General features: G+C 41.6%; 1 protein-coding gene across 1 annotated transcript in view; it reads right to left on the bottom strand.

The window, feature by feature from the left end:
* Positions 1-3,284: 3,284 nt before the first annotated feature.
* Positions 3,285-15,065, bottom strand: part of LOC138471220 (vomeronasal type-2 receptor 1-like) — a 221,752-nt gene continuing 209,971 nt past the window's right edge. The window contains exon 9 of the mRNA XM_069609040.1: positions 3,285-3,404. Within this exon, the coding sequence (XP_069465141.1) occupies positions 3,285-3,404 (120 nt within the window). The remainder of the gene's footprint in view (positions 3,405-15,065) is intronic.

A 15,065-nucleotide genomic window follows, 5' to 3' on the forward strand; every position in this document is an offset into this window, starting at 1 on the left:
AGGCATTGTTTAATATCTGCATCCTGTTCTGTCTGGCAACGTCTGTGTAGGTCAGCCATGTCTTGTCAACATAGCCCAAAATGTTGCGGGAGGCGTTTGGGGGCTGAACCCCGGTCAGCTCAATGTTGTTGCACCATTGCGTGGGCTTGATTTGTAAGAATATCTTGCCTGAATAGGCTTGCTCTGCTGGGATCGCCCAGCTGTAGTATCCCCACCTAATAACACACTCCTTTTGGCTTTAGCCTTAAAAATGCCATGTTACATTGAGAAAAATGTCCAAACTGGATGCGCAATTTAGGGGAATCTAGGATGTAATAACAATTATCATCAGGTGTGGCTGAAGAGGTATGGGGGCGTATTTCAACATTTTGGTTGGGGGATTCTTGCTTAGAGTGGAAAACAGTCTGAGGCACCTGTGGGGTACATACATTATAATGGACAGAAAGAAATAAAGCTAAGCACTGATATTCACCAGATGGATAGTCAGAGGGAGCTGAAATACTAAATCCGCACTGAAAAGCTACAAATCCTACTTTGTTAGAAAGTGGCTGATGTAGAGATACCTGTGTTAAAGGGCAGCAAGCTAATAATAACACTTCTGTATACCTCAAGGGAAGTGACAGACAGAAGTGTTCCAGCAAAAGCAGATTGTAAGGGAAGCGCTGAGAAGCATACATTTAAAGCCCCAGAATGAAAGTAATATAGAAGGGATTATATTTCTAGGAACAGAAGTGAAGGACCAAAAGCTAATGATGTGAAAATTCTAGTTGTCAGAAAAATAAAATGCATTTTAAATAAATATTTTTTTAATGCAACATATGGGTGTGTTTTGTCTATGTTTATGCTATTGTATTCTGTTCTTACTTTTGAGACCTATCCACTGCGCTTTCTTTTTTCGGGTCATTTGTTGGAGGGGAGGTATCTTGTTTGGGGCTTTTTTCGAAAGCGCATGCAGCTTGTTTTTTCCCCCTTCCAGTCTGGATCACTGGACATGAACCCGCAACAATGGCGACGAATAATCGAGGCCTGGCCGGGATCAAAAAACTAACACCAGAATCAGGTAAGGAGGTGGGCCACACAGTGTGTTTATTTAAGAGCGATGAGTTTGCTGCGCATGTTGGTAATCTGCAGAGCCCTTCTCTAAATGTCCTTGCTCGGGCCGCAATGTTGTCGCTTCCAGGCAGGTCGTTAATTATTCTCTAAGCTGCCGTAGAATCGTTCCTTCTTTAGGGCTTGGTGTTAACTGAAGGCTGAGATCTGCTTGTTTCTCATTTATTGCAAATATTGGCAGACCCGCAACAAACAGACAGAATATTCACTAAGCAAGGCAGGAAAACGTCTCAAAACAGTCGAAAAGCAGAAGTGCCTCACTGAATTAAATCCATGCGTGAGCAGAATTCAGGTGAAATGTTGCAGCATATCCCACGATAATAATAGTAATGTATTAGTGTTTTATTGTACAAATGCCACTGAAGTAGGGTATTGGAACTCCAGAAAATCGAACAATAGAAAAGAGTGTGTTGACCAGGGTGGCTTGAAATATGCATGGTATGTGGCAGCCACATCTGTGCGGTCACCGCCCAGAGCACTGTAAGAGCCCCCGGAGATGCAAATGAGCATGTCCGGGCAACAAGGGAAGATTGTGCACTCAAGCCTCATCCATCCAGATGAGGACACAACACACCGGGTGCTCTGCCTGTAGGAAAAGTGTAAACGTACGTGCAGCTGCCGAACCTGCTAGACCCTACCAAAAAAATCTGGATTGAAAGTGGTTTGCTACTGGATTTTCCCAAACATTTAAATCCTCTTTAAATCCTCTTTAACTCCACAAACTTCCATTGTACTCAGTGGATTGCTTTTGGCTTCCTTTTGGCTTAACACACCCGAAATATGCTAATTAGAAATCCTCAGTGGAATGCAATCCCAAAACAATCCAAGCAATCCAATCCTCAAGCAATCCACTAAAAATCCAAAAGCAATCCAATCCCCAAAGAATCCACTAACAATCCAAAAGCAATCCAAACCCCAAACAATCCACTAAAAATCCAAAAACAATGCAATCCCCAAACAATCCACTACAAATCCAAAAGCAAACCAATCCCAAAAAGAATGGATTACATTTGGCTTTCTTTTGGCTTTATGCACCCGCAATGAATTAGAAATCCTCCCTGGTAGAAGCGATGCAATTGGAAAACAATCCTATAAAAATCCCAAAACAATGTTAACTATAACTCTGAAAAGAAACCCTCCAAATGTGATACATGAATTGGGTCTTAGTAGTCATTTGGGTACAATGGCAAGGAAAGTTGAGCAAGGTTAATGGGATTATTTATTACCACTAAAGACAAAAAGGATTAAACACCTGCTTTTTATTCAATTGTATTTATTTAAAAAAAGAGGCACAATGAGGTTCAACTTGAAAGTGTACAAGCACACAAGCATGACTGTAGCAATCCCAGGACTGGGTGCTTTACAATTAGTGGACATGCATGGATTTAAAAAATACCAGTCATGGAGTCCAATGCTGACCCAGGCTGAGCCCAGGGATCAGGGGAGTCAGGTGGATAACCAGCCTATGGAGCACAGGAGTCAGGTGGGTACCCAGCCCAGTGTGCAATTTTGAAGGAGGTACACAGACACATCCCAGCTACCAAGGCAGTCTAGTGGTGACCCAGAACAAGCCAATAAGTCAAATGAAGGTCCAGGGAAAGCCCAAAGAGCAAGGGAGTCAGGTGAAGACCCAGCCCAGGGAGCAAGGGTGAAGGAGGGAACCAGAACCAGCCCAGGCAGCCACATGGGTACCAAGACCCAGCCCAGGGATCAGGGGAGTCAGGTGGATAACCAGCCCATGGAGCAAGAGAGGGGGTGGACACAGACCCAGCCCAGCGAGGTGGGAGTGCATGACCATTCCCAGGGAGCAAGGTGGGAGGTGGGGATACAGACCCAGCTCAGAAAGTGAAAGGAGATGGTGACGCAGACCCATCACAAGGAGCAAGACAGTGAGTGAGCGACACAGGAGGTTAGACGCAAACCCGGTACAGGGCACAAAGGGGAGGGATACTGGCCCATGGAGCAAGAGAGAATCAGAGAGGGGAGAACACAAAATCATGCGTGGGAGAAAGGGGGGCGGGGTGGAGAGGATACCGAGCAGGGAGCAAGAGGGTCCATGGCCGCAAGGGAGCTTCCCAGAACCATCCCAGGTAGTGGTTTAAAATACAATAACTAAATGTTTAGAAAAATAAGACATTTTGCATTCCTTAAATTGCAAGTACACTTGTGTAGAATTACAAGTAGGGTGCCATCTGCTTCAGTCGGTAGATACCAATTTTCTTTGGCGGTGCTTTTCTGTACTCAACAGCAGAGAGTTCTGCAAAGTCCATTTCTGTTGCTATAACGGATACATTCTGAAATGCAAAAATTGAAGAATTCTGTAGAAATAGTTTTAAAAGAGCTAGCAAAACACTTCTAAGCAAAAGGTAGATCTTGAAAGGAGGTGCTCAACAAGCATTAAAACTTTGGTAAAGATGTGCCTCGCACAGGGATGCATGGCTGAAAGGGAGGAACTTCCCGAAGGAATATGAAAAAGAGTGAAAGAGAAGCTGGTGATGTCCCAAAAGACGAAGCACAATACCATGAGAATACTGGCTGAAGAAAATATATGGACCGTATAGAAACTGATAAAGTTAAGAATCATCTAAACTTTCATATACAAAGAAAAAAATTGCACCTTTGTGATGCACTCAGAAAATGCAAGCCGTTCAAAGCTTGCATTTCAATGCTTTAGTATAAAGATATGCTCAAGCGAACGTCCGATGTCCGTTGTAACTCCCTGTTTAGACAATTGATATTAAAATAGAAACCTTTGCCATCTTCATAAACTGGTTTGATTATTTGGTGTCAGAGTTATTATGCATCCCAGCCATTGCATGCAGGTTATCCAAGCTCACATGTATCTTCTGGATGGCATTACGTACCTTTTATAGCTTCTTGTCAATGACAATCCAACGTTAATCTTCACTTTTCTTTCATTTGGTACATTCGATGTCCAGCAGTTTGTTCAGCTGGTGGCATGCCAAGTTGCTCGTCTGTCTTTTTTGGCGTCATTCCAATCTCCCATGGTTTCACAGTGTTCACCAAGAAGTCTAACACGAAGAATGTTCCTCTGTGCATAGAAGAAATTAAAAATGATTAGGTTTCTCAAAACTGAAAATCTATTTCAAGATATGTAAATTGTTCAGATTTCTATATGTAATAAAGCCACATCCACTAGAATATTCTCTCTTTATGGGGTTCTGTTTATCTTGTTTCTTTACTGCTTTTCTAGTTTTCTGCCTAACTGGTTATTTATTACCATTGTATCATGCTTTGGCGAAACAGCTCTGTAAGCACAATGCGCAACATCATAGGGGTGTAGGCTTAGGCATATAGTCGATTGCCAAGGGTATCAACCCAAAGATGTCTTCACAGGAAGGCCGGGGGGGAGAGAGGAGAGATAAGACAGGAGGAAGTCTATGTTTTCACTTGTATATTGACAGAGACAGTTAAGCATTTATTTTAATAGGGACGTTAAGCAACTTTCTTTTTTACTCAAGGGGTGCTTACTTCTGATGCGGTTGCCGGACCAGGACTGGGATCAGATTAAAGCACACTGCGATTCCGGTCCCCCTCTTTTTCCAGCGAAGAGCCAGTTCCAGGCAGTGGCCCTCATTACGACCCAGGCGGTAAGTTACCGCCTGGGTCATACCCTTACCACCATGGTGTAAACTATGTTTACACCATGGTGGATGGTGGATTTACCGCCCCATTCCAAGGTGAGTGGGGCGGTAAATCCCCATTTCCCATTTACCCTTCCCCATTCCCATTTTTGCCCCATAGGGCATAATGGGAGTGGGGAAGGCGCTAATTACGCCACCGTAAATTACGGTGGCGTAATTAGCACCATGGTCCCTTAGCTCCATGGATTTTAACGCCTGCAAAAAGCAGGTGTTAAACTCACCATGGCACAAAGGGACCTTGGAATCAGGCGTTAAGGGTCGGCGCCGTTAAGTCCTTAACGCCTGACTCGTAATGAGGCCCTCTGTCCGATGGCCAGCTTCTGATGCAAATCCATTCTATGCCAGTAAACAGAAATAGTAGCACAAACATTAATATTGCACATTCTAATAGCAACAAATGACACTTCTTACGGGGCAATGAAAGTCAGCAAAAAAATTAAACTCACTAACTATGATGGCTTCTAGTGTGACACAAGTGGTTTCATTTTATCTGGATATTCACATTTGTTGAACACCATGCTTACAAAAAACTAGTATTCACCTCCGACATGGGGCCAACCCCCCGGGGACAATATGCCCTCCAGGCACACAGCGCCCCACGAACGGGCCTACCAGTGTTTTTTCAAAGCAGTCTGAGAGTTATTGAGTTTTAAACCCACTACTGGGGTAATATAAATGCATTAACCAGGTCTGCCTTCAGCCACTCAATTTAGACCTGGTGCGGCAAGCATCAGCTAGTTTGCAATGAGACAGGATCTAAGGTGGATACCGAGTGCTGTGACCAGTGACCAAATTCCCTTCTACCCCAACTGCCCCACATCTCTTCTTCTTGCACCCCATACATACAATATCTCCCAACAACACACACATGAATAAAAATAAATTTTAAAAGAAATACTAATTTGAGATACCATTCTTAAAAAGGTAGCATGTTTGCATTGGAGGAGCAGACTATTTCCTCCCAAGAGTTCACTCTCATTTTCTTTATCCGCCCTGGCCTCGAGAGTTTGTAAACACCAAGAAGATAAATCCGTGCTGGCAACTTTCACCAAGATCACTGTTTGCATCTGATGGGGGGAAAAAAGATAATATGTCAGAAATAGCCCTTGCTTGGGCCAGTTGCAGGCTTTTGTAACATTTCCAGCTAACCAGCCACTCAGTCAACCAAACATTCGCTCCCTCACTCAGCCAGTCAGTCAGTCACTCTCTTCTCACTCAGTCTGAGAGTCAATCACCCTGCCACTCATGCAGTCACACCATCACTTAGTCACATTCAGTCAGTCAGTCACTCCCACACAATCCCAGTCATTCAGTTACAAGCGCTTGGCTTGACTCAGTCATGCTTACTCTGTAATCATCACAATTAGTTACACTAAGTCACTGATTAAAAACACAGTCATGATCACTAAGGCACACAGCCGGTCCGGTCATGTCTAGTCACTCAGTCATGCCCACTCAGCCCAACACGCTCAGAAAGCCCTCAAAAGTAGCATTCAGTTGACGCTCTGGTCGGACAGATGGCAGCGGGTATGGGTGTCTAGTGGGGGGTGACCATGCAGGATCACAAACCTTGGCTCAAATTGTTAGATTTCAAGGTTTTTAGAAATAATACCTAACATAGTATTTAGATTGTGTAGTAAAGCCACATCACAACATGTACATCCTTAGAGCAACATGTTAAGCCAACAGACTATCATTGTGGCTTTAAGTTTCAAATCCTGAATGGTAAACTATAAGGGCCAGAATACAAGATGTCAACCTGAAAAATCTCTTTAACCCCACTGTATGTTCAGCGATTTAAGACATGCAAGAAGTTTTGTAATAGGTAGATATGCAGCTTCTTTGTCACAAACTTCCAGCTCGTTTTGTCATGTTGAAAACATGTGATTAGTGACTTAAAGCAACTTTGCATGTCAAGACAGTAGACATCATGGATATAAATATATTTACATGGGTGCTTTGTGTTGCCCACTTTAACTAGCACAGATTTGCAAGGTAACTGGTGCTTTGTGAGCTATTTGAGTTGGAAATGTCTCATCATGCACATGAAAGGCACTGACACTGATAAAAGATATGTGTTTGCAACCTGAGCACCTTAATGACCTGCAGAGCGTGAGCGTCTAGGGAAACGGGCAGTGTGCGCTATATAACCTTATGAAAAATAACCAACTGAAGTTGAAATGTCGCATTTCAGTACTGCAAGTCCCAAGGAAAATATTTGTATTGGTTCTTGGAGTTTAAAACATGCACACCTTTTAATGTTTTCAAAAACACTATTAGAGGAAAATATCCTCTCTTGGTTTTGTGTGTGTGTTGATTTTTTGAAAGACAAATTCCATTCATACTGTGCAATTTGGGAGGTTATGCAAAGCCAATTTAAAGAAATGTGTATATTTTACCTTGATATGCTAATTTCTGGCAACGTCACATCTAATTGCGTTTGTTGAGGAGTCCCCCCACTTACGACTTGACCCCCGTCTATCTCATAGATCTCAACGCATAAACCCACAATATGCATTTGTTGAAGGCACAAAACAAAGCAGGAATGTATGCGTGCGTTTGATGTATCTCTTAATTACCTCCAACCCTGTACATGTTGGCAGCCATATGTCTGCTGTGCTGGGACCTTTGTGGCACTGCCCCCCTGGACTCCTTCACCATGCTCCAGGCTCTCTGCTTCCCTCTATCTGTTTCTTTCCGCCCACTTTCACAGCCTTTCTCTTCTTCAGGTTACAGCAAACAAGGTGGGGAGGCTGGGGGGCAACAGCTCTGGGTCTTCAGCTTTTGGGCAAAAAAAAAAAAGAAAATAGGGTGGGTCCATGTGAGGAGGAGAAATGCCTTTAAAGGGTGCAGAGCACGATAATGTGCCTTTTTGGATGAAGATGTAGAGGGTGAAGCAGCGGGGAATACGGGGACAGGGGTGGCAAAGGGGAGGTAAAAGATGGGGTTAGGAGAGAGGGGAAATCAATGTTGGCACGGGCTTCCCCACACTTGGGTACTTTGGCCACTGCCCTTATCAATCATTAAGTTCTCATGTCTAGCTTCGGTCTGTAATCTTGTGCTCGCTGTCTGTCCTTGATCTATTCGCCCATGCATGGGTCTGCAGGTTCTTTGCTACTGTGATGACAGCAAGCGTACTGTTGTCTTGTGTTTGGAGTTCTACGACTTTTATTCTTACATTTAAAATGCGATACACAGAATTACAAATCTCAGACTTCAAAAGGAAAACACAGGACTGGGTGGCTTCAGGCATTGCAGGGGGGAGCAGAGATCCGCGTTTGTGACTCCAATGTAATGTACACACAAACACAAGCATAACTCATTACTTTTTCTGGAGTGACAAACCTAGTGTTAACGATGTGAATCGCCCCCCATTGAGTTTTCGCACTCCAATAGATGGTTTAGGATTCCCGTGTTTAAGGGGCACTGTGTCTTTCCACATCCCACATTACAAGGAGAAGCTAAAAAGTATTCTGATGGTACTAAAACATAGAAGGCCTAAACGACAAGACACAGAACAGCGTTGCACATATTATCTTCCTTCTGCAAAAAGTCTGGAAATTATTTGTGACAAACTGCAACGCAGATCTGTCAAGCTTCCCCTGAGCATGCGTGAGAAAGGCATCCATTCCCGATTTTGCTTAGAGTTCTGGGACTTGCAGTTTTTCTAAATTAGAAATGAGAGAGAGAAAAAACTACTAGTCCCAGGATTCAAGAGGAAAAACAGGACTGGTGGGCCTTCTCACATATGGCCAATGGAAACTTCCGAGCTATGCTTTTAGCGTTGTCGGATATACATTAAGCACATTTATATAGTGCCAGGTAGCTTCGCATCCACTGTGGAACACTCTTCAGATCGGATTATGGAGTGACCTTTGTGAAGCTCGGGGAGGGGGAAGGCAGATGGGCTGAAAGAATGTGCTGCTGGAGGAGGGGTCACAATCCCACTCACTTGTGCCAGAGTAGAGAATGAGCATACTCATTGTCTGCAGTGTTTGGAAACAGCATACCGACTGCTGCTAGAGTGCTGAATGAACAGGCATACTGCTGCCCAAGTAAAGAATGGGCACGGTCACTACTACCAGAGACGGTTATGATAATGCTCACAGCTCTCCTGGTATGAAATGGGTGTACTCCCGAATTTCACAGTTTGGAATCAACATCCTCACGGCTGCCAGTACATGGAATACGTGTTTCTATGGATCCCAAAGTAGGGAATTAACATGTTCACTGCTTCTCAAGTCAAGTCAAATTAGTATTGCTCCCATTGTAGGAAATGAGCATACTACTTGCTTCCAAAGTATGGAATGAGCATACTGCAGCATATACAGTCAGCCACAGTGCCAACGAATATGTATTAATCATGGCTATACCAGCAGTAGTTTGACAGGACAAGAAGTAAACACTACTTATGAAAGAGTTCAAGCTTTTATTGTTGTTGCTTCAAAAGGCAAGATGTCCAAGGTCATGCTAATGTGCAGATTTGAGGCTCCTGCATAGCAGAACCGGTGTATTATCAAGCTATAGCATTCTCACCCTGGTACAGAATACCTGCAAATAATCAAAACATAGCTTAAGATCAGGGGCTCTCTTGACTATTTTGTTGTCCTGAGGCACATTGTTCTGCCAACTCAAGTATGAGCAGACATTGGCTTTACACGTATTTTGCAATGCAGCTCCCATCAGCCCTAGCCAGTTCAGTGGTAAGGGGTTATGTAATTTGAAGTCCATAACATCAGGAGAAATACAGGTTGCATACCTGACACTAAATGCTAAGAGTATGGTTTGTGCTTACCTATATCAGGTGTAGGTGTTCCAATCCTGATTTCAGTACCGGGGCATCCATTTTGGGTTGTATGAGCGCTATACTTTTTTGATATTTGCAAAACACAAAGTGCACAGCATTGCTCCACTTGTCATTGGAAAGGGCCATAACAGCACATCCTGTCTTACAAGTGAGTAACTTTATTGTAAACCTAGCTAATGCCCTAACAACCTACCTGCATTTGGGAACAGTGAAGGAAGGACTTTACAAGACAATGAGTGCCTTTCATCTCTGCGAGACATGTATAGTGTAGAATGTTATAAACAATATTCTTGTGCCAATAATAATGGGCAAACAAAAAAAACACTGCACCATCTAGCCGTGTGTTTGTATCATCAAATATACAGTAGGCATACTGGATGGCATGTATGTTCTGCATCAGACAAGAAGGTCACAGTGCAATGCATCCCCTATCAAAAGACAACAACAGACATCCACAGTCTCCATTTGCTCCCTCGGTTCAGGGTCATCTTTAGGATGTTTAAGGGCTGGGGCATAGACAAGACACAGTTGGGCCCCTAAATCCAAAGAAAATGTGAGTGGCCCAAGAAACTCTGCTTTTATGCCACTTCCTATCTCATCCCAGTCACTACCTACACCTAGCATTACCTATAGGATACCATAGGCGGCATTAATAAGGCAGTGATCATAGGCACTCAAAGTCTCCTGAACCCCCTTCATCCATGCTGGAAACAGAATAATAAGTATCGACCTAGGACAGAGGCCAGCAGCAAGAAGAAAAATTTACACATTCACCCGCATAGATCCACAACTGAATGTTAATCCTTGCTGGAGAGTTACATATACCAGAGAAGATGTATTAGTTACTTTATGTCTTTGGAGGCCATGAGAAAAGGTACATATCCATAGCATGGATACAGGACACAGTTTGGGAGCATAGAAAAAGGTACTTTACTGTAAACATTACCTGTTGAAGCACAATAGATGACAGAGATCTCATGTTAAATATACATAGACCTTACTGTATAACACAAATTAGCAAAATGAAATTGAATCACACACTCATTCCTTGCTTCAGTCCAACCCATCACCCCAATCACGCAATCTGCTTACACCTGACTTTGCCTGATGTAATGAAACAGTCATAATTAGCAAACAAACGTATCTGCTGGCAGGACAATGGCTAGTGTAGAGCGTAAAAGCACAGCACATATTCCTCTGTACCCTGGTTGTTGTGCCTTCATCATTCTATTCATCAACATGTAATTGAGGATGTTCTACTCACCTTTGATCGGCCATACCTTGGCCATTCACTCCCACCATGGAAGTGAAAATGGGACCTGGCACCAAAGCGGCTTTATAACATCCTCTTCAATCCACCTCCTGTGACACGATGTGCTGGCCATCATACTCAATATGTACTCAATATGTACTGAACTGTACAGCCTACATGTTCTGTGTACATTGAACATGTGTTACCTTTCTCTTGATCCCACTCTTTCTCTCTCGCTTAATGTGGTCATTGGCCTCTCTGTGCCCCTGTCTTGTAGCAATTATTTTACTAAATGTTCAAAAATGTGACTTTTGATGGTCTTTGGATTTAAACATAATGTAAAACTAATGTCAAACACAACGAGATTAAGTGGTTTCTTTCAATATGAAAGCAGCTAGTGCAAAAGAGCTTCTGTGCTTATATATGTTGCGAGAAGAATATAACAAACAAACTCATATTTTAGTATGCTGCGAGGAGAGAATGCACAGAATATGTAGTATAAAACACATGATAGGTTGAGTTACATTTGTTAGTAGGCCTACACTTAATAAATTAGCAATTCCAGTAGAAACTGTCCAAATTGAGTGTGTATCTGTTACATGCAACATCAAAACAGACAACTTCATTTGAGCTCTAGTTAAACCTAACTGCATGCAAAGTTGTCTTAAGACAAGGAATGTTAGTGATAGCTTTCTGCAAAACAGGCCCAATGATCAATTACTGTGACTAAACCAATGAAAAGAGACAAATAGGCACAGCTCTGTTCACCCAGGGTGAAGTTATTGCTTTAAAATAGCAAGAAAAGTAAACTACATTCAAGCTACATAATCGCTTCAGCTGAATTTGGTGTACTTGTATTTTTAAGAGGAGAGCAAGGTCAATAATTTCATAGTTCAGTGAGTCATTAAAGTAATTTCTTAATCATGGGGTCATCAAACAGACTCTGAACTTTGACCTTGCAGAGCAATACGGCCTCTGGTAATAAATATGCTTGTTCAAAAAAGCAACATATTAAAATGAGACAAATAAACATATTTTCATCTTCAATGTTTAACCTTTGTTCTATTTTACAACCAAGACTAGATTTGAATTCAGTTGGCCTGCCCCAAACACATCCATATAAGAAAGCTATATTAAAATGTGTGAATTATTGACATATTTGCATATTTTAATAATGATGTTATGCCTAGCAGCTTTAGAAACATGAAGGCTGTTTCTGAATTCAGTATGTTGAGTATGTCTCAGTAATGGCATAGGCACAAAGCCACAATTATGAGGGAAGGCATATTTCAGTCCAATTTGATTCCTAAGGGGAGGACTAACCACAGCTGAATACATGCCCTGATGAAATGATAAAATACATAGGTCCATCAAAGCAAAGAAGAGGATTCTTGTGGCTGTGTGTGAAGAGGACCTTGCACTGGCTCTAACCCGTCCAAAACAGCTGCATCAAATGATGCTGTATGGTGGAGTTTGCTGGGTATTTAAAGTCAAACACACTGGAAGAGAGGGAGAGTTTTTTGGGAAAGCAACATAGGAAGTGAGCCTGCCCCAAAGTAGAAAAGCTGACTGGATTGAGCTAATAGTAATTGTTCTTAAGAAGTCCTTTTACAGAGGGAGATTAATGCAGAAGATGTTCCCAAAATAGATTTAGGTTGCATGAGAGGAATTTGGGTGCAGGTGAATAGACTGAAAAGAAGAGCCTATTTGGTGGTATTGCCTGGAACTGTTTATGCCCCTACTCTGTCTGGGTCTTTAAAAGAGAAACAAAAATTGAGTACATTAACCCCATAACTTTAAGGTGAATGTCACCAGAATAGACTACATTTCAGATAGCATTTGAATGTATTTTGAGAGAACTCTGTTTACAAGCTAAGTCACTAAATGGGAGCTGGGCCTGTAAATGTACATTTGTGGTGGTATATTTGAAATACATTATTCTAGAATTCAAAATTGCACATGACATTGCTCTCTGATAATTAATTCCCTTGGTTTTCACAGTATCAAAATATATCTGGGTTTGAGAGTATGGTCTACAAAGTGAATTACAGATTTTCAGGGATTGATAAACTTCTTGACCTGTGAAAACCATAACTTACATAAAAGAGTAATCTTGAATCAAGTTTTCTACTCCTCAAATGAGAATAGGAACATGGTTAGTTTCTCTCCTTCATTCCCAAGAAAATATTGTCAATGTATATTACCAACATCAATTGTCCAAGTAACATTGCATAGAAATAGAAGGATACTTCCTTTTCCTCATCTCTATTAAAATGTTGGTGATTTCTCACCTGTGTTAATTGTATGATCACGTTCTTCTGATACTCCTGAATTACATTAAGACATTTTGCTTTTCAAAATAAAGGTTTCTTCCTTGTAACCAAGCCTTCAGAATAAGAGGAGCCAAGTAGACCATACCAAACATTCCTGTATCTTTTATCTTTGAATCCAACAACTAATGCAAATTGTAATGTTTAAATTGGAGAGTATTGTATTCTTTTGTCTAGAATAGTTATTCAGATTTGCTTTTCTATCCGTAAAGATGTTTGCATGTATTGTGAATATAAACCTTAGCGAGATAATAGCAGGCAGGTTGTGCTTCTTTTCTGCAGTCATGTATTCATGTGGAATATTATAGGTGACTACCCCCGCATTGAGAGTTAAGGGAGCATGTTTAATTTCTTGATTTATTATTTTAAATTAAATAGAATATTGAATATTGATACAAAATCCCACCAAACTTTGCAAAAACATTTATACCTAGATCTATTATCAGTTTGCCAGATTAAGTGTAGATTCATCAAATGGCACCTCATTATTAAGCCATTACATTATTTTGGGACCCCCCCTCTAATTGTGCCCCTTCTGCACAAAATCCCACCAAACTTTATAAACTCATTCGACATCAGGTCAGAAATATCTCGTCCCATCCTCATCACCCCTCATCTCCCCAGAGATTATTTCATAATTTTGACCAGTAAAATGCTCAGAAAATATTATTGTCCCGAGGGTTCGGCCATGTATTTTTATACATACGTTGATCTATCGCAAACATTTCCAATGCACCTTATCTCACTTTTCCTCTTTTATAAACATGCAAAATCTGGCAGCAGGGCGCGTCCATCTTGTGCTATTCTTATCCATTTCTGCATCGGCCTACGGTAAACTGCCCTGACATCACTAAATCATATGCCCCACCCATGAGCCTCACATCAGCAAACCTAGTGATATTCTCCACCTTTCTCAGTGACATTCCTCGTCAGCGTAGCCAAAGGCCCCCATAATCACCTGTGTGACGCAGAACCCGAAAAATCAACACACATGGACTCACAACACAGCACGTCACTATTCAGAATATTAAACCGTACTTTAAAAGAAAACAGAACACTGTACAATTTGTAAAGTACTTTTTTTCACAATAAACGCTCTGAGAACATCCGACAATTGCCATATTCAAACAAATTGCAAATGTGTTTCTTCGCTTGCGATCCAAAATGTTTATCGTGAGGCACGCATTGTTCTTTTTGCATACACAAGTTGTTCATTTTCGGTAAAAGGAGCAGTTGGGTCGCACAGTGAATTCCAGTGCTTCTGCATCAACTTGCGCCTAGACCACCATAAAGGATGTTATGATGTTCCTAATCACTAGTACAGTGTAAGGACGTATGGGCCCATGGCGATAGTCCCAAAATATAATCACTGTGATCCAGTTATTTACAACGTTCTGCAGTTGCCGATTAAAAAAGCTGTCAGTTGGCACCTGGAATCGATGACAATTGCAGAATGGCAGAATATATCTGTTTTGAAAACATAACAGAAAATGTGTCTCACTACCCGAACTTGATAACAATTTATCTATTGACTTATTAATTCGGCATAGAGTTTAAACTAACGATTAGCAGAGACATCAAACAATCTCAGCAGAAAGAAAACAACGTGGAAAGTGATACACAATTTGACATGGTTATACATGACATTTTAATGAAATATTAGCGCTGAACCTTGGGGAACCGAGTGGTGGTCTACATGCACCTCGATGCCAAACTCCCCATAACCACATTACAAAGACAACTACACACAAACATTGTACTTGCGTTTCATTGCAATAAGCCGCACAGAACAGACAAATAGAATGTAACCCAAAAATAATCTTCAGATAATAATAAATTGATGCTCGTTCTGGTATACAATTGTCGAAAACCAAATTTATATTATATTAACCATTTCCATT

This window comes from Ambystoma mexicanum, chromosome 1p, assembly GCF_040938575.1.
Source record: "Ambystoma mexicanum isolate Mex_15411 chromosome 1p, UKY_AmexF1_1, whole genome shotgun sequence".
In the NCBI taxonomy this organism is placed as follows: domain Eukaryota; kingdom Metazoa; phylum Chordata; class Amphibia; order Caudata; family Ambystomatidae; genus Ambystoma; species Ambystoma mexicanum.